The following is a 19,513-nucleotide window of genomic DNA, read 5'->3' as shown; positions in this document are numbered from 1 at the left end:
GAGAATCATGAGGATATGAATGGACAGAGACAATCATGTTTCATCTTTTTTGTTTTTATTAATTTTGAACAAATACAAAGAACAGGAAATATAAAAAAAACTGTCAGTAAACTAATTCTCGTAAAAAAAACATAAAATATTAAATTAGTTCCAATGTAAACAAAACAGCATCATATCAGAAATGAAAGCTCCACTTTGAACGGATGTGAAGTATATTTCAGTACATTGTGCTGATAATATTTCTCTTTCACTCTTCACTTGAAGAAACATTTAGACCGTTTAGATTCACAACATGTGGTCAGTTTATGCAGATGAATCCAGATGTGTCCGAGATGTGAGAGCTGCTACGGGTTTAAAAAAGGTCTGCTAGTAAAATGAATATAAAAGTTAATTTAATAAATATGAGCTTGCCTTTAAAACATATATTCAATGAAATGTATGAGCGTAGATAACAGATAGCTGTAACAGACAAACATCAATAAAAAGATGAATTCATGATCCTCACCAGTGTTTCAATGAAATGAACAGACTCGTGATTTCAGATCTAAGAAGTGATGAAGAGTCCGATCAGAACAATGAACCAGAACTCTGTTTCCTCTGTCGTCTATCCAGCTCTGAGGTTACACAGTGATGAAGAGGAGGATGAAGCATGAGATGAAGACCATCAGACAGTGATGAAGAGGAGGATGAAGGACGAGATGAAATCCATCAGACAGTGATGAAGAGGAGGATGAAGGACGAGATGAAGACCATCAGACAGTGATGAAGAGGAGGATGAAGGACGAGATGAAATCCATCAGACAGTGATGAAGAGGAGGATGAAGGACGAGATGAAATCCATCAGACAGTGATGAAGAGGAGGATGAAGGACGAGATGAAATCCATCAGACAGTGATGAAGAGGAGGATGAAGGACGAGATGAAGACCATCAGACAGTGATGAAGAGGAGGATGAAGGACGAGATGAAATCCATCAGACAGTGATGAAGAGGAGGATGAAGGACGAGATGAAATCCATCAGACAGTGATGAAGAGGAGGATGAAGGACGAGATGAAGACCATCAGACAGTGATGAAGAGGAGGATGAAGGAGGAGATGAAGACCATCAGACAGTGATGAAGAGGAGGATGAAGGAGGAGATGAAGACCATAGATAACTCCTCTCACTCCGCTACGACCAGCTGTGACTGAGCAGCTCATTCAGACATCAGATCATCACAACGAGACCTTCAGACGCTGCTTTGGACCCCCGACCTCTGACCTCTGACCCCTGAGAGACTAGAATCATCTTCGTCTACATGGAGGAACCACTGGATCTGGTTCAAGAGAGTGATTCATTGGATCTAGTTCTGTAGACTGAGAGTGATTCATTGAATATTTTCTACGCAGACAGCAACAAACACCCAGCAGAGTTCCTACTACTATCAGTCCCAGTCCACAGTAGAGGACGATCCATCCTGGACTCTCTGCTTGTGATGGACTTCCTGCCGTTGAAGCATCTCTTCCTCCACTTGTTGTGTTTGGTGTCTCAGGTTTGGGCCGATCCCTCTCTGCTGTAAAGAGACCAAACAAGTCTGAGTCATTGATGAGAAGAAACAACATCTCACTACAACATAAACTAAACGTCCTCAACAGATTAAACTGGAACATATTTCACAGATCCTGTTAGAAGGAAGTGTAACGACAATAATCAGGTTCTTTTTAGTCCAGGAAACTTCTACTGAATCAACTCACCTGTGACGTTGAGGTGACATTTCCTCGAACCTTCACCATCACCTGTGAGCACATCACACAGGTAAACACCTGAGTCATCAGTCCTGAGTCTGGACATGTGGAGTCTGAGTCGTCCTTCTCTGAGGACGTCTTTGTCAAACTGGACTCGTCCTGCAAACCGTTCATGCTGAGACTCTGGAGCCTCGACACCTTCATGAAGTTGAAACAGGGCGAAGGTTCTGACATCAGTGAACATCTCACAGATGATATTAATGGACTTGAAGGAACCGTCTGTTGTGGTCTTGAAGGTCCATTCCAGAGTGACGTCGTGGTTCTCCTCTGCCTGATAGGAGCTCTGTGTCACATCCACTACTAATGGTCCTGTTGAGGAGACAGAGAGGGAGAGTGAGGAGCAGACAAACTGACAACGTTAACATGAGAGCCTTTAAACTCCACCTGGAGATGTTTACTGATGCTGAGCTTTAGAGACACAAAGGTATGAACAAGGTGCATGATTGTAACAATAACTAGAGTCATGTTGAAGTGTGTTAGTGAGGCTGAAGGTGTGTTGAGTCTGTGTGGAGAACAAAGTGAAGCTGTGAACTAACCAGAGCCACAGGAGGTCAGTGTGATGAGCAGCAGGATGCTGCAGATCATCTTCTACCTGTGAGAGGAGACAGAGGACCAGAGTCATCAACACATCACATCACAGTTCAAGAGACACCAGCTACAGTCTGTCTGTGGTCTCTGCAACACGTCTTCTTCTTCTGTGGTTCTTGTGACAACATGACTGACCAGAGGACTGAGACCAAGAGAGGACTCACTGCTGTGTTTCTGTCTCTAGATGGAGCCAGTTAGGAGGTTTAGGATTATGACTCTGAGGAAGAATGAGGAACTATGCTGGACTGGTTCCAGATGAAGGGCACAGTAACAAACAGGAAGCTGAGGCTCACTGTAACAAAAGATCACCTTACTTGATGTCTGTTCTTCTATATGACAGTAGACTATTTAATAATCATGTATTTATGGTTGAACCTCCATATTATTCAGATATAATTCTCATGTATTAGTTTTCTGTCTAGATGTGATTAGTGGTTAAAAGATCAACCAGCAGGTTAGAGTCTATGAACCAGAAACACACAGACATGGATTTCACTGTAGGTCTGACATCACATATGTAGAGCTTTATCAACAATACTTATTGATTCTATGATGTTGTTGGACCTATTTACTTGATATTGTATTTTGTTATTTAATTTATAAGTAGTATTGTTTAATTATTGTAGGTGTTTGATATATTAAGATTGTTTTTTCTCTTTCATAGTAATTTGTTTAGTTGTATTATGTTTTGTTGTTTAGTTCATTACTGTGTGCAGCTGTGGCTATATACATGAGTGGAGAGACAGGACCAGCATGCAGAGACAGCAGGACAGGAGTTTTCTTTGTTCTTTTTGTTAGTTAGTTTGTTTTGTTTGCTTTATTTAATAAATACAAAATTCGGAATCCTGCTTGTGTAACAGACTTGGAATGGCATTGAAGGAGACAACTCAGAGGGTAGTTTTCCAGCATTTATTCGCTGCAGAAGACAACGTAAACCACATTAGTTTCTTCCTGGTCTCTCTCTCTTTATGCATCCGCTCCCTCATCAGTACGAAACACCACTGTGAGGGGAAGTCGGGACTAACAGCGACATCAAGTGGACAAAACAAACAACTACATGAGGTGGAATGATAACAGAACCCGCGAAAATTATAACATTAAACAAAGGAAAATACATACCTGCAGAAGACAACATAAACCACATTAGTTTCTTCCTGGTCTCACTCTCTTTATGCATCCGCTCCTAAACATGCAAGACAACAGAATTCACACAAAGGAATGCCAAAGTATCTGCGTCGTTACGTTATATGACAGGCAGCCTGACGTAAAAGTAAATGGCGCCAAAAAGGCTAACTGAAACAGCCACTAAACTTATATTTTCCACAGTCAAAACGGCACGTAACAGCTTGATAAGGTCATCGTCTTAGCAGTTACTAAAGTACGTAACGTAAACAGTTACATTCCCGAAGAAAACAACAAAACAGTGAACAACATTATTCCACACAACTTACCCTCAACAGTACGAAACACCACTGTGAGGGAGGGACTACGGGGGCTTTGGAGGTACAAAAGAGGCGAGACGCCGCTTCCGCAGGAAGCATTAACAAAATAAAATGCTAAATAAAAATAGCTCATGAAGATAGAATTCACACATACTCAACAGAATAATAAAGTACATTTTTAACTCTGTTACACTTGGACAATCCTCTCTCTTCTGGCTGCGTAAAAATACCGACCACGGTGCATCAGTGGCGTTTGATTATTGTTTGTTTAAGTTTGATTTTAGTCGACAAATGGCCACTACAGATGTATTTTCATGAAGAGACACTAAACTTAGTGGGACTCTTAGAATAAGCTTCAGGTGGATAATCAACACTATTGTCTTGTTTCCTGTGTGATTGTGACTCTGCTAGAAAAACGTGTAGTGACTGCTGCTGTTAGTTTAATCTTACATTCTCTGTGAGAGGACTATCACAAGCATCACATGTAAAGAATAAAACATCTGCTGATGTTTGGTCCACATTCAGTCAGTGACCTCCACAGAGGAGGATTCATTTTACCGTGAACGTCAACTCAGATACAGTTGATGAGATACAACACTTCTTCTATTGGAGCGTCCATGTTGTTTCAACGTTACAGATCAGAGCTCGTGAACGCGCGTACTGGTCCGCTGTTCGAGTCCATCGTGAGGACTAAAAGTTAAAAGGAGAGAAGATGGAGCCTACCTGTAAATCATCCTTTGAACACTGAGTCTGTAGAGATCAATGATTCACTGGATCTATAAGTCCACACAGAACATCTTTATAACAGGACTCACTTTCTCTATAGAGACACGCTGACTCTGTCTCTGTCGTTTTGAGGTACCCGTTAACAGACCCCTCCCTCTGTAGTGTGAGATATGTTCATTAAATAAAACATTCATCACACGTCATCTGTGTTCTCTGGGAAGTCGAGAATAGTCGTAATATTTTAAAAGAAAAACTTGTTTGTATGACAAACAAATCATAATACTGTGTTACAAATAAATAAGTTGATGGTGTTTTGTTGATAAACTAACCTCCACTAGATGAGGAGGGATTGTGAACTCGTCTCATATTCATGGACTATTCTATTGTCTTCATACCAGTGATTCTCAACAAGTGGGTCACAGACCCGTTTTCAGAGGCTCGCGGGGCTTTGCCTGAAAAAAACTATTTTGAAGGGGATTTTCTATGCAGCGGAGTTATTCGCACTCCTTGACAGTATTTGGCGTTAATGTCTTGTTGTAATGCTGATAGACACCCGCTATTTCCCCGCATAGAAGAACACCCACACCGTTTGTTTGTATGTGCTAATTGAGCAAAACGCAAGTACGACACCGACCACATGAGATATGGATTTTCTTACAATGAGGACAAAGTGAGACGCGTCTGTCGGGCAGAACATCTGAGGAGCTGGTGGTGCGTTCAATAGCAGATTAAATGCGGATATGGAGCTCTTGCTGTTGATCGGTTGTTCAGTGAGGAGCAGGGGGAAAGGTCTGTTTGATGAGAAGATGTCCGTTAAACAAAGAGAACTTCACCAGCTCATTGTCAGCATCACATGTTTCACAATCTGGAAAACCAGATGTATAATGGTAATAAAACAGACTGTAAAGGACGGCAACATGGTGGTGAAACATGTCGTCACTGAACTCAGGAGAACTATTGATAAGAGCCAGTCCCTCCCGGGGCATTTGTTGGACTTTTGACCCAAGCACACAGCACTGTTTTTGTATCTGTCTTTGTGTTCTTATGTATATTCGTGAACCATGTATGTATTTGTGGAACCTGTAGATTTGATATAAATGAAGTTTTCTAAAAAAAAAAAAGGAAAGTCTCGAGTCCATGGTAACGAAATATCTCTGCTCCTCCCACATCCACAGTCCGTGTGAAGTAGTAGAGCCCGCCTCCTGCTTCATGTGATTGGCTGGATGGATGAAGTGTGACATCGACTCCTCACGCGCCGCTGTTCACTGAAACGTATTAAAGGACGTTGAGGGGAAATCTTTAGGTTTTATTTTTGTTGAACAGGACAAAAACTTTGCTTCGATTTTAAACAGATTATAAGAAGACTGGCCTGAAGTTATCACAATGATTGGTGCTCTTGCTGCTAATCAGAAGTTGTACCTCTGCATGTTCATGTATTTATTTATTAGGAATACAATGCTGAGCCCAACAAGATCTGAAGGTATGAAATATGAATCTGAGAGAAGAGTCATGAAATAGTACTTGAAGGAAATGCAGCTCAATCAGAAAGAAGATCAGACTTTATGCTTCAGAAGCTGCATTAGAGGTGGTCACCAAGAATTCAGTTTATATATTTAATAAGTTAATATGAAGATAGATGAGCTTCGTGAAGCGGCTACTTACAGTTCAGTGGAGCTGTCACAAGACGTCCTTTCTACAACAGCTGAGGAACGTTCATGACCTGGTGATTACCACATCTATAGGACAGCCCTTCATAGGGATGTGACGTTAAAGGCCGTTCCGAAGAATAGGAAATTACACAATCCAAATCTAATCCACACTGAAACAAAACAAGTTTAAAAAGACTTTGATTCATTTCTCCTGACAATAATAGAATGAAAGTTGTGCACAATGTACTTTTGCTGGAGAGTTGATTCCTCCATATTGTTATAACTTAACTAACGTTTACTAAGAAGCGATTGCTTGTTTTTGCAGCTTATTGCAATTTTATTCAACTGTGTTAAAGTTGTACACCTGTATTCAGGATGACAATATATCTTTGAGGCAAACTGCATTCATTTATCTTTCAATATTACATGTTGCACTTTATGTTTAGCTCCAGCTTCTCACGTCACTGCAGTAGGAAACAGAACAACGTGACTTTCCTCGGTGTTCCTGAACGCACCAGACGTCGAGCTCGAATGGGAAGTGTAGAAGTGAATGAGGATCTCCTGTGTGTGTGTGTGTGTGTGTGACTGCAGACGGTGGAATGAGCTGACCGAGCTGGATTATTCATCATAAAGTGTTCATGTTTAGTTGTGTTGTGCTTTGGAAAGAGAAAGCCTTTGGTTGGGTTCTGTGATGGGTCCTCGTGTTGTCCTGCTCGCAGCTCTGCTGTCGTGTTGTTCAGGTATTTATGAAGAGTTTCTTTAAATGCTGTGTTTGTGTTTAACACTGTTACAGTCTGCAGTCTGTACGAGGAACACACTGTGAAGGTGTCACTTTGCGCTCTGAGTGACTAACACCAACATGTCTCACTGTTTTCACTGTTTTCACTGTTTTCACTGTTTTTACAAAACAATCAATCGATTAATGGAGGAAACAATCAGCAGATTAACCCGTTATGAAAATAATCGTAAATTAATATTTAAAAATGAGCTCAACAGTAAAATCCTGCTTCTACATTGAGTACAAATGATCTAATAATTAAATATATAATAGTACAACAGTCACAGTTTGAATACTTTACCTACATTCTACTGACTACACTCACATATGTTTTACTGAAGGAACATTTTACTGCAACAGAGTATTTTTACATTGTGGTATTAGTATTTTTACAGTGTGGTATTAGTATTTTTTACTGAAGTAAAGTACCTAAATACTTCTTCCAGAGGTTTGAACGAGTTTTCTCGTTAGTCTGAAAATGAGCCTTTAGGCCTCAACATGGAGTTGTGCTGAAATTGAGACGTTAAATTGAGACAATAAATTTAAAGACATTTAGTCGAAGCACTTCCTTTATCTTGTTGAAAGGTCAGACTTAGTAAACTGAGATTGTGTCACACTCTGATTTGAAATATGCAGTGTTGGAACGTACCTTACATTCACTATGTACATTCAGTACTGTTCTTAAGTACAATGTTGAGGTACTTGTACTTAACTTCATTATTTCCATTTTATGCTACTTTATACTTCTGCTCCACTGCTCAGAAAGATTAAAGTTGTAAATTCAGGAGAAATTGTGAGATTAAGTCATCAATTTACAAGAAGTTTGTACAAAAGAGACGTTTCTCCTCTAAACTTCTCAAATGGTTTGACTTCAAGTGAACTTTCCAGATACAATAAAATACGCTCAGATAAACTTTATTAAAGTTTATTAAATATAACGTCGTTTCTTCCTCTTTCGTTTCCCTCCAATCGTCACTCGGGCCCTCAGATTCACGCGGTGACCCTTCAGAGGGGCCCGACCCCCCCGGCTGGGAGCCACTGGACTGAAATAACGTCATATGAAGTAGTTAGAACTACAACAGTAACTCTATAACATCTGGATGCAACAATCTCCTGTTTGTCATTTTTCTGCAGAGCGAGTACTTTTACTTCTGATACATGAAGTACATTTCACTAATACTTCTACTGAAGTACGATTTTTAAATCGCAGGACTTTTACTCGTAGTGGAGTATTCTTTGCACTGTTGTATTTGTACTTTTTAAGGATCTGAATACTTCTTGCAGGACTGTACATTTAGATTCTATGTGTATAAGAACATGTTCTCATTGATATTATAGACTTTTTATGACTTCCTGAAGCCAACATCCGCCGGCTCTCATGTGAATGTTGCACAAGGTTCCAGGTTTCCAGTTGGTCCAGATTCCTCTATTCAGGATCAACTGCTTGTATAGAACATTTCCAGCTGTTCTTTTCAGGAGTGTGGCCGCCTCCCTTTTATGATGATGATTATAGACCAAATAAATGTGATTCACTTCCGAGGTTTACGTTCTCACTCCCTCCTTTATCTTTTTATAGGAGACTCCTTGGTGCATGGACCCCCAGAGACGGTCCTGGCCTTGGCAGGCGGGGATGTCACTCTACCCTGCAACTTCAGCATCCCGGCCAGCGAGGACTTTCCAACAGTGGAGTGGTCCAAGGAAGGCCTGCAGCCGAACGTGGTCTTCCTGTACCGTGATGGCTGCGAGACGCCCGAGATGAAGAACCCGGCCTTTCGGTACAGGACGAGCCTCATCACGAAGGAACTGAAGAACGGAAACGTCTCGCTGAGGATCTCCAACGTGCAGCTGACTGATGCCGGGAAGTACCAGTGCATGAGGCTCTGGAGGGAGGACCCCCGGGACATTACAGTAGTGGAGCTCGTTGTGGGTACGTCCAGTCTGTTATTTACATACAGTAAAGGTTTTGTAGTTGCTTTTTAGTCTCCAAAAACCTGTCACGGAGGAGGGTCCACCTAAGAGTGCTGCACAGGCCTCATGATTCCTTCAAGTCTGACTCCTCTGGTCTATGAGAAAATGACTCTACTTCTCTCTTGATTTATTACCTCAGTAAACATTGTAAACATGAGTTTATGGTCTCAATCTCTAGTTTCAAGTCTTCTTCAATACAGCATGATGTTCATTTAGTACATTATGGTCCATTTAGAGTCAAACAGACCATAAAGCAGGGGACGCTTTAGGGCGGGGCTACACTGTGATTGACGGGTCTCTACAAGAGAGTATAAGGCGTCTCTGCGTTACTCCTCCTCAGTCCAAATATGGACACTTCCTGTTCACTGGTTGCCATAAACCCCAAGATAGCGATGGACAAATCACAGAACTCGAGGCCGATAACCTGGATTAAAGCAGGACATCGTCCCTCCTCTTCTTGGACACCAGGACGGCAACTAGAAGAAGCCGAGCCAAAGTGTGTAGAGCCGAGTTTCCTTGGCTTGCATCCTTGAAAGCTTGTATATTACTCATAGAGTCTGTGTTTGACTTCAGCTTAATACTGGAGCTCTAGGGGGTCCACTGGTTATTCTTATTACGTATTAAATATGTTATTTTAATGTCACCATATAGTGTGGTACATTCCTAAAACATTTTACGCTTGATGCCATGCAGCCCCTTTCTAAAGAAGAATTTAAGGACGTAGATGACAGTTGTCAGGGTGTACAACCAATGATGTGTTGGTTTTTATGAAACAAGACTCCACCGTCTTAACAAAAGCCTAAATTGAGTCGGATCCTGACCTGAAGAAATCAGATTTGGAGGACTGAGACCCCGCTATCTATTAGCCGAATCAAACGACACTGATATGAGTGTGATATGACATATTACGGATTAAACATTCATTACATTGATAAAAAAGCCACAGTTGCAGCTCTACATTATACTGTCAAAGGCAAGACAAAAGCATTTGGGCGTGGTGTGCTACATTGGTATTTATTACCTCCCTGTTTCCACCACACGCCATGAGAGAAGCACTCTTTGAAGCTCTGCGTTTACACTTCTATCTAATGTTGAGCTGATGATTTTATGTCCCACAGCGCGGTTAAAGAAACGGCTTTAATCAGTGTTGTCCCTGTGTCCCAGTGTCCCAGTGTTGTCCCATTCAATAGTCTCATGTTGTGGTAACGCCTGTTGTTAACAGGTGCCGTCTCAGAGCCTAAACTCTCCGTCACGGCAGCCGAGGGTGGAGGCGTGACCTTCCAGTGTGCGGCGGACTGCTGGCTGCCGGAGCCCGAGATCTACTTTGTGGACGAGCAGGGGAACGAAATCGCCGCCGACGAACCGAAGAGAGATCGAGATGCCCGCGGATGTTTCTCCGTGACACGGAGAGCGACTCTCCAGGACGCCACCAACAGGTTTCAAGTGTCGTGTTTTATTCGTGGCCCTCGTTTTGGCCCCCGTCTGAGAACTTTATCTCATACAGCAGAGCCAAAATGATCAAAGAGATATCCACACATCTGGACCCATGCAGTGTGCACCAAACATCAGCATTCAACTTTCACCTGGAAAGGTAGTTAGAAGTTAGAGAAAGTACACAGTCACATTCCAACCCTTGTATGCAACACACCTGTTCACACCCTGGAGGTAGAAGCTCCGCCTCCTGGAGAGTCAGTGCTGTAAGGTGTGCAAATGGAAGCCACACTTGCGCAACACTGTCACTTTACCTTTTGTCTTTAGTTTCTCTTATTGTTATGTATTTATGTATTTATTTATACGTATTTCTGTCCTTGTGCTGCGTTTGAATGTGTGTTTGTGATATCTTATTAAAGTTATGATTTATAAACTGATGTGTTTTCATCACAGGGTCTCCTGCCGAGTTCACCAGCCGGAGATCAACCAGACCAGGGACGTGGAGATGCTGCTGCCGGGTAGGGCTGCAGCTTTCATTAACCCTCTGAAGCCCAGAAGCTGTCCTTGTTATCAGAATGTCATTGAACACATCATGTGTGACGAACGCTTCCGTCAGAAGAAAGCAACCAAAATTGTGATATTTCATCAAAGATATGTTCTTCTACGTTTAGTCACCTAACCATTCAGTCAAACTAGAGACCACAGAGAGCAAAAACAAACGCCCCAAAACTGCTCTGGGTTCAGAGGAGTCTCACCAAACACTGAAATTCACAATTTAAATAGTTGTATCACAGATTTAGCAGCGTATTTGTCTTTTGTTACATATTTAATTTTTGCAATTAAACTGTCTTTTTATAAATGTACTTTTTAAAGATGTCATAGCAGTTATGTTCAGCATAATATACTGAGATTTCTCTCGCCAGGATTAATACATTGATGTTCATCCAACTCTTTCAAATAAAAATCCATAAATGTACTTTATGAATGTACAGACGGAGTCTGCAATGACATAAAGAAACGTCAGTCACGTCATGGGGTTCATAATGTTTATGATGTGTCGGCTCTTTTCCTCATGTCGGCGTGTTTGTTGTCGTCTCAGGTGTTGGAAGGTGTTGCTGCTCTCTACCCGTCCTCATCGCTGTCGTGAGCGTTTCACTTCTATGCGGCGCTTCGTGTGGATTAGCCGTCTTTCTTTGGAAGCGGTGCAGAAAATCTGGTGAGTCATCAACACGAAGACAATGTTGTGTTTGGCTATTTAAAGAGAAGTGTTCTCTGTGTTCAAGGTGAGAAACATTGTTTTTCATGCACTCGTCAATTAAGATTTTCTTCCGTAACTCGTCTTCTTTCAGACTAATGAAGATAAAACATTTATTTTACTTCTTTGTCTGTTTACGTCTGTAGATTTCTCCTAAATTCACCAGAAGTTACCTTTACATAATGCCTCACATTGCTCCTGTTCACCTGTAGAGTCTCTAAATGTCTGTAATGTAACTAAACGTCTCTTTAAAGGACGTTTCCTCTCAATGATAAATCTCCACTTCAGCAGCTCTTACATTCACCAAACTTTACACTTTCATTCCTAATATATAATAATATATACATAATAATAATGTAGATACTTTGAGGTGTGCATGATGTTAGTGATGTCACTTTCAACAGCAGCTGGTTAAAACCTTCTTTTTAAGCATTTCGAGCAATGAACAGAGTCGATGTTCTCTAAACCTCTGGAAGGCTTTTACTGTGAAAGAGACGCAGGAAGTGTTTGGTTCTCTATTCATTGTATTTATTATATTAAATAAATAAAGTGACCAGAGTGAATCAGCCTCTAATGGACTCATTCTGTACCTGTTTTAAAGGCTATTATTGCAATTTCATTTTCTTTGCTTTTAAAATGAGATTGTGCAAAACCACATAGTTCCTGAGATCAGGGAACACGATGGCGTCACTACAACGCAAGTCAGACGATCAGATCGATTGTAAACGAGCCTCTTTTGGAGGTAAAACCACGATGGATGGTCATCATTTTGTTTTTAGGTGAAATGTGTGCAGTTGCTCATCTCCAGTGGAATATTTGTGACGTTGGGATTTCTAGAGTTCGGAGGATAAAATGAATGCCAGCACAACAATTTAGAGATGTAAGAAACCAGAACTATCCTTCACTGAAAGATTAACGGTTAAGGCTTGGCCATAATTCAACTTGATAAATATTCAATGGAATGGTATATATATTGTTATGGAGATATGAAACTATATCGTGATAGAAGGTTTCGGGCATATGGTCAAGCCCCACTAATCTTTCTTCTTTCTTTCACACAGCGGAGGCACCAAACTCGCCAACGTCTTCAGCCCAGCTGATTGATGTTGTTTGCCTGAATGACGTGTTCCTCGACAGTCCTGCAGCCTCAACCACCAGCAGCCCTCCAACATCTGGCAACTTACCCCAGAACAAGAGGAAAAGGCCGGGCATCTTACGACAGAACAGTCATCCGGCAGCCGGCTGCTCCATTAAAAAATTATATCGTAGACACAGCAGCCCGGCTCATTTGAACTTTTCTGGTTCCAGTCCTTCGGAGAAAAGGCCCGGCCGTATCAACCGTTCCATGAGTGACCCTCGTGCTTTTGGGCTTCAGCAACGACATTCCTCAGTGTTTCCATCTCCAGCGACGTCTAATGGTCCCTTCACACGCCTGGCAAATGTGACAGAAGAATCTGAGATGTTAATCGCACGATAAAACACAGAAGTCTCACTCTTGGATTTCCCGAAACGTTAGGAAATTATAAACGTTTTTTAACAGCTCAGGTTGAAATCGATTAAATTTGCCCCAAAAAAACTTCATCAGCTTTTAAGCTAACATGACACATTTTAATTAGGGAGGCGGACTTTGACTGGACGGAGATGTTTCCCCCGTTTCCAGTCTTTATGCTAAGCTAAGATAAGCTAACTGGGTGCTACATATTTATCATACATCTAATCTCATCTAATTCTTGGCAAGAAAGAGAACAAGCGTACCCCCCCCCCCCCCCCCCCCCCTAAATGTTTTTCCTTTCAGCACTTTTGTATATATTTTTTCTTCTTCTCTCTCTCATTCTAATAGCTGATTCGTTGCTGTGCCGTCAGTCAAACAGTAGGGGCGGGGCTATGATGTGTAGCACTATTTATTTCGGTCATGATGAGGCTCCTCCTGTTCACTACTTCTTCTGCAGATTTATAAAATACAACACTAAAGGGCTCTTTTACATACAGTAAGGAACATTGCATGTTGTTTATTTAAAAACAAAACAAACAAGGTAACATTTTATAATCTATTTCAATCACTGTGTGGCTCAAACAAACAGGACTTTCACCCTGGAGATCGCTGTTCATGTCCCGTGTGAAACCAAAAGTCAACGTCCTTTTCTTACGTCACTTACGTACTTGACTAACACCGCCTACGTACGTTACCTAACACGTTAATTTAGTACGTAGTTTTACGCAGTTTGTTTTTAACCCTAACCTCGATCTTTTCTTAAACCTTACGAAGTAATTTGAGCCGTTGTATCAGGATACGTTGCGATTGCTTTCAGGATTGATCCCCAGTTGTATTTATTTGTCGTCGTTTCACCAGCAGCAGTGCTCACTTCTTGTACATTTCTACAGCTAAAGCACGGAACCGTAATGTATTAAATGTACTGCATTTTGTAATGATTTATGAAAACATGTCTGGGGTTTGTACGTATGGGCTCCTTTATTTAATAATCAGAATGTATTTATAAAATATGTAAATAGGAGTTCAATTTTTTATGTCCACTACACTTTCTTATGGAATAAAGTACTTTTTGTTTAATTTCAGTGTTCACTTTATTCACACTAGTCTTAGGAATTAATTAATATACATTATGTTTTGTTGTATTTTAGCAGTCAGCTTTAAAAACATTTGATGAGTTAGAATTAATTCTAAAATGTTTTTTATTTTGTTGAATTTTATTACAATCAGTCAGTTTGGGGATTTATGGCTTTGCTTCAGTGTTGGTTTGATTTTATTGCTCCGTGAAAGTTCACACTTATAGTCGAAATGTAGGAGAACTCCTCGGTTCTTTGTTATTGTATTTTTATTATCAATGGAAACACATTGTATGTATGTAAGTCTTGTGTTTACAGAACCCAGTCAGAGAATGCAGGTTCTATGTTTTATATTTCTTAATTAAACTGCGTAAATTCAAGGTTTTCCTTCGTGTAACTTTAGAGGAAGAGAACTCTTTAAGGCGTTGCACGCAGGCAGCTGCTGTGACGCCTAACGGAGAGACGAGGTGCGTGAGGGTCGACTTCTCTCTCCGAGGAAGTGCAGAGAGCCGTCAGTGTGCGCTCAGACAGGATGCTGTTAACACCTTTCTGTCTGGTGATGTGTGAGTACAAACTCTTCTTTTTACTGGAGAACATAATCTCTGCTGATGATTTAGTTTGAATTCATTGAATCACTGATTTGTGTATTTTCTCTGTTTACCTTCTTGTTTCTTTATTTGTTCTCTCAATCTGTCGTCATCTTTTGCTGCCCCCCTCGTTTTTATTTGTCACCATGCTGTTTTTCTTACATTTCCTATTTGTATTCCTTTTTTGCGTTTTTTTATTATTGTTTTCATATTTCTTTCTTCTTGTATACTTTTCATACTTCACCATTCTTGTCACACTTTTCTTCTTTTTGCGGTCTCTCTCTCTCTTCTTCCTGTTTTCTTTCTTACTGTTTTATTGTCCATTCTTTACTTTATTTCTTTTCACTTCCTGATTTTCAAATGAACTGCGATCATTCTTTTGTCACTTCTTGCTGTCCTTTCCTTTTTCTTTCCCATTCCAACCCTCCAATCCTCCACTCTGCTGTTTCCCTCTTCCTCTTCTTCCTCCCTCTCTTCTTTCCTCCCTTCCTCAGCCTGTCTCCAGGTCGTCCCTGACCGGTCTCAGTTCTACAGGTACAACTCCATCTCTCTGAGCTGCGAGGATCAGCTGAACGCCACCGGCTGGAAGGTGAAGAGGAAAACGCCGGAGGGCGGGGTCAGACCCTGCACCTCCGGCTGGGGCACCACCTCCTCGGGCTCGGCCTGCGTCATCGGTAACACCTACCCGTCCGACACCGGGGTGTACTGGTGTGAGTCTGGGGACGGGAACAGGAGCAACAGCATCAACATCACCATCATTGGTACCGCACTGGAAACAAGTCATGCTGTTTCATGTTGAACTGTATTCAACTTATCAGACTTTTCAACAGAATCCATGTCTGACATGTTTTATGAATCACAAAGTAAAGTTTAGTTTGCATCAGAAATGGGAAAAAAAGACTTTAAGATGAGTTTGTTCCTTGTCCACAGACAGCAGTGTGCTCCTGGAGAGTCCGGCCCTCCCCGTGTCGGAGGGAGCTGCTGTGACTCTGCGCTGCAAAGCCGAGACGGAATCCCCCAGTCACACGTTTGATTTCCTTAAAGACGGCCGCGTCGTCAGCAGCAGCGCCACGGGAGAGATGACCATTCACAGGGCTTCCAAATCGGATGAAGGACTCTACATTTGCAGCATCCCTGGATTTGGAAAATCATTAGGCAGCTGGGTGAACGTTGAAGGTGAGATGAACAGTCTTCAGTTGACTGAGAAAAGGTCAAATACATGAATGTGTTGTGGCGACGTTTAAAGGCCAGATACCAACTTAAAACAGTCCACTGGTTCCGACCGTAGCTTACGTTACATTACAAGCGTACCTATTTAAAGCCGAACCATAATGTTTTATTTCTAACCCTAACGAAGTAGTTGAATTGCCTGAAACTAACCGCCACTGTTTCACAACGTTAAAGGTGCAATGTGTAAAATCTGGACAGAGATGAATTAACATTGTCAAAACAAAGTGAAGAAGAAATAGTTTTGACGTTATGCCAAATACGTCGTAATACGTGCATTGTGCTGTAGAGATATTAACTGCCAACCAGCTGGTCTTGTAAAACCAGTTGTACCTCTAAAGGTGATGTTGAGTCACTGTACCGTCCGGTCTGTCCGTAGTCCAACATAAGAGGGTTTGTCAATGACACATATATGGTCCATGAGCATTTTGATAGTTTCTTTATTGGATTAAATTAAAAGTGGGAGGAACAAGAAAACTAATTGCACACTCTGATCTCCTCGCCGCCGGGACTAAACTAACTAAATATGTAACGTAATGTAAACTGTAGACCGATGCCAGACGTGAAGATTTTAAGATATCGGTGTCATTTTGACCGGCTGTCAGAGTTTCAGCAGGTTGGTTGAATTGTGCATATTCTTGCCTTGCTGTTAGTTAGTTTGGCTTCTTTTTAAATAACCGAAGACTGTAAGTTTAGATTGTATGGACTCAGTAGTAGAGGTGAAATACTGCCCACTGCTTATTTGAAGCAGGTGAATAGATTGGTCTATACAATACACGCTCACATGACTAAACATGCAGCAAAGTCACACATTGTGACAAAATACGACGAATACGGATAAGATCACGTCAGTTAGATACGTAGGTTTCACATTAAGACATCAATGAGGCAAAGTCATAATTTAAATACAACATTTAGATACAAGGACGTTAAATATGAAAGAGAAAATCACTGAGTTTCTGTCTTTGACTTATTGGTTGAGTTTTTCTTCACATTGTCTGTGACCACAGTGGGTAAGAGTTCACTTATCTTCACAGGTTCTCTTCCACCTTCATCCTCACCTCCACCTTCATCCTCACCTCCACCTGCAGCTTCCCGTTCAGTGTCGGTCACCAGACTGATGTTCCACGTGTTGGTGGGAACCCCTTACCTGCTGTCCACCATCTTACTGGCACTCATATACAGAGACAGGAACAGAGGTGAGAACACTCCTGCAAGTGTCCAGGGAGGTATTCTAGCGTATACTTGCTATTGTTAGCGAATCAGCTCAATCTATATAACCATGAAACAGCACTGGTAGCTAGCTGTGCTATCAGTTAGCTTCTTTGGTTCCTGAAAACCTTTTGCTTTTGTTCATTACAAAAGATTTCAGAGTAAAACATTGATAAAACTTAAAACTCAGGAAATACAATCAGCTGAAAACACTCCAGTGTCATCTGCATAACTGATGATTAATAACCAATAGTCTATGTAAAGTTTTAAATACCATATGATGCTACATAAACATGCAAGCTGTAATTCAACTGTGACTCACTGCATTCTGTCGTATTGAAACAAACATTCCACAAAACATGCCAAAGATATTCTAAGCGAACTTCCTGTTCTTAAAGTGACACGAGCCAAATAATCAGACTACAAAGCCGCTTAGTTTCACTTCATATTTTAGTCTAAAGACACAGGTGTGGTACACTGTAGCAGTAGGAGCATTAAATATAATGTGTTTCTGACAGATCAAGTTATTTCTGTCACCTCACAACATGGAAAGCCGTGTTTGTTGCCATTTTTCTTTCTGGCTTTGTCTCAGAGAACATGTTTTAACTGGGCATGTTCTTTATTTTGTCGCCAAGCGGGTCTCTTAATGCACCAGACACTTGTTATCAAATGTACTTTATTTGCCTACGCTGATGTGTATTTCTACTGCATGGTTGATGTACATTTGTTGTATTGTTGTTGTCGCCTCGAGCACATACCAGAGACAAATTCCAATCAATGTTTCATGACATGGTAATAAATTATTGAACCTTGCCGCTCACACAAAATTCCCTTTTGCTCAAAGCTAATTTTCTATTGGAGCATTAAGTCAAAGAAAGTTGCTATCATGACAGACTGACTGTGGCTTTGAGGTTGGACGTAAACTCCAACATTGCAACACCATGTGCAGGTGGCTTTTTCATTGACTAATCAGTACCTACACTGACGCAGGCAAAAAAGAAACCCAAACGTCTTAAACGTCCAATCAGGTGTTGAAGGTAAATGTTGCTGCAAAGCTGTCAGAGCTACGTTACCACGGAGCCCACACTGTCACTAACTGCACTCTGAAGAAATATTATTACATTTCTGAAAAAAACACATGTGAAGAGAACAAAGTTCTGTTTTTGCGACCTGCTACCCAGAGAAGTCCACGCTTAAATAACCTTTCTTCTTGACTTTAATGACGTCACTGTCACGTTAAATAGCGACGCTGGGTGCAGGAAGAACAACAGATGTTGCAGCTGCAAACTCAGTTTTCTGGGTCACTAAAGCACGCACTGACGAATGTATTGCTTCTATGGACAAAGTCTTGCATCAACACTGACTGGACATCCACATAAAAGGTGTCAAATGCTCCATTTAATCTGAGTAAAGATTTAAGGAGATTAGCATCAATGAAGACATAAATCTGATTTATTATTCTCATAAATAAATTGATCTCTTTCTGCAGCTCGGACGGTAGCAGAGAGAAGAGGCAGCAACAATGTCATCATGGAAATAGTTGTGTAGACCTTCAGACGGGTAAAGGTGGTCCCTGTATTCTGCATTTTATGGGACTTGGCACCACTTGATGTGCTGGAGATCCATTGATCAGCAGCAGCAGTTGTATTATCAGACTATGAATGACGTTCATGTGTTTATCTTTCTTTAAAGCTGAAGACTTCAGCCTTGTTTGGATTTAAATGTCAATAGATGTTCACTGCGATTTAAAGGAAGTGGAGGGTTTCTGTGGTTTACACCATGCAAACACAATAAGGTGTGAAGTTTAAGTCCAGTCGTTTGTTTTGCATTTTTCCATTTGACATTTCATATCCGTCCAGAATTTACTCAAAACTTGACTCCAAATTTTGTAAATCTTTCACAAATCTTAATCCATAAATCTTCCTTTTGATTGTTTAATTATTTTTCTTACATTCGTATCCTGCTGTAATATAAATGTTACTTTGAATTAAAAACAGGAAAAGACATTTTAGCACTTATTGTGAGTGGCTTGCCTGCACAGGTCAGTTGTGGTGAGATTGTTCTGAAACTAGGTCGGTGTTATTTCTAAGAAGTGGAAAGTTTGTGCCATTTTAAAACCCACCCACACGCCATCAGCAATGAAAACATTAAAACTGACAATGTTGTAAAATAACAGAATAATAAATTGTTCTTCGCAGTGAGAATGGAAACTCTTGTGGTTTGGTTGTTGAGTGAAGTTGCTCTCTGTTGTGTTCTGTGGCTCACACACAATAAATCTGTCTTTAAGTTAAAGTCAGTGTGT

The 19,513-nt window shown here is 41.0% G+C and overlaps 3 protein-coding genes across 5 annotated transcripts in view; 1 reads left to right on the top strand and 2 right to left on the bottom strand.

Moving 5' to 3' along the window:
- The window catches only part of LOC142950747 (uncharacterized), a 58,000-nt gene that overhangs the window by 4,243 nt on the left and 34,244 nt on the right, over positions 1-19,513 (bottom strand). The gene's annotated exons all lie outside the window — the stretch shown is intronic.
- Positions 34-19,513, bottom strand: part of LOC142950749 (CD276 antigen-like) — a 56,651-nt gene continuing 37,171 nt past the window's right edge. Inside the window, exons 1-5 of one of the 3 annotated variants that reach the window (XM_076092344.1) lie at positions 6,202-6,273; positions 4,537-5,804; positions 2,320-2,375; positions 1,733-2,092; positions 34-1,551 (exon numbers count right to left, since the gene is read on the bottom strand). In XM_076092344.1, the coding sequence (XP_075948459.1) occupies positions 1,283-1,551; positions 1,733-2,092; positions 2,320-2,368 (678 nt within the window). In that variant the 5' untranslated portion in view covers positions 2,369-2,375; positions 4,537-5,804; positions 6,202-6,273 and the 3' untranslated portion in view covers positions 34-1,282. Of the gene's footprint in view, positions 1,552-1,732; positions 2,093-2,319; positions 2,376-3,490; positions 4,452-4,536; positions 5,805-6,201; positions 6,274-19,513 lie in introns of those variants that run through there. The other 2 variants (XM_076092345.1, XM_076092346.1) reach the window with 2 other exon arrangements.
- On the top strand, positions 4,717-18,838 carry LOC142950584 (uncharacterized). Its single transcript, XM_076092148.1, has 10 exons — positions 4,717-6,928; positions 8,543-8,893; positions 10,157-10,370; positions 10,819-10,883; positions 11,465-11,581; positions 12,682-13,092; positions 15,153-15,533; positions 15,703-15,948; positions 17,037-17,198; positions 18,701-18,838. Exons 1-10 carry the CDS (start codon positions 6,880-6,882, stop codon positions 18,757-18,759), a joined length of 2,055 nt encoding a protein of 684 aa, XP_075948263.1. The 5' UTR covers positions 4,717-6,879; the 3' UTR covers positions 18,760-18,838.

The sequence above is a fragment of the Anarhichas minor genome, unplaced genomic scaffold, assembly GCF_050575085.1.
Source record: "Anarhichas minor isolate MPS153535 unplaced genomic scaffold, ASM5057508v1 ptg000016l, whole genome shotgun sequence".
In the NCBI taxonomy this organism is placed as follows: domain Eukaryota; kingdom Metazoa; phylum Chordata; class Actinopteri; order Perciformes; family Anarhichadidae; genus Anarhichas; species Anarhichas minor.
Note: the sequence above shows the minus strand (reverse complement) of the source record. Positions and strands in the feature narration are given on the sequence as shown.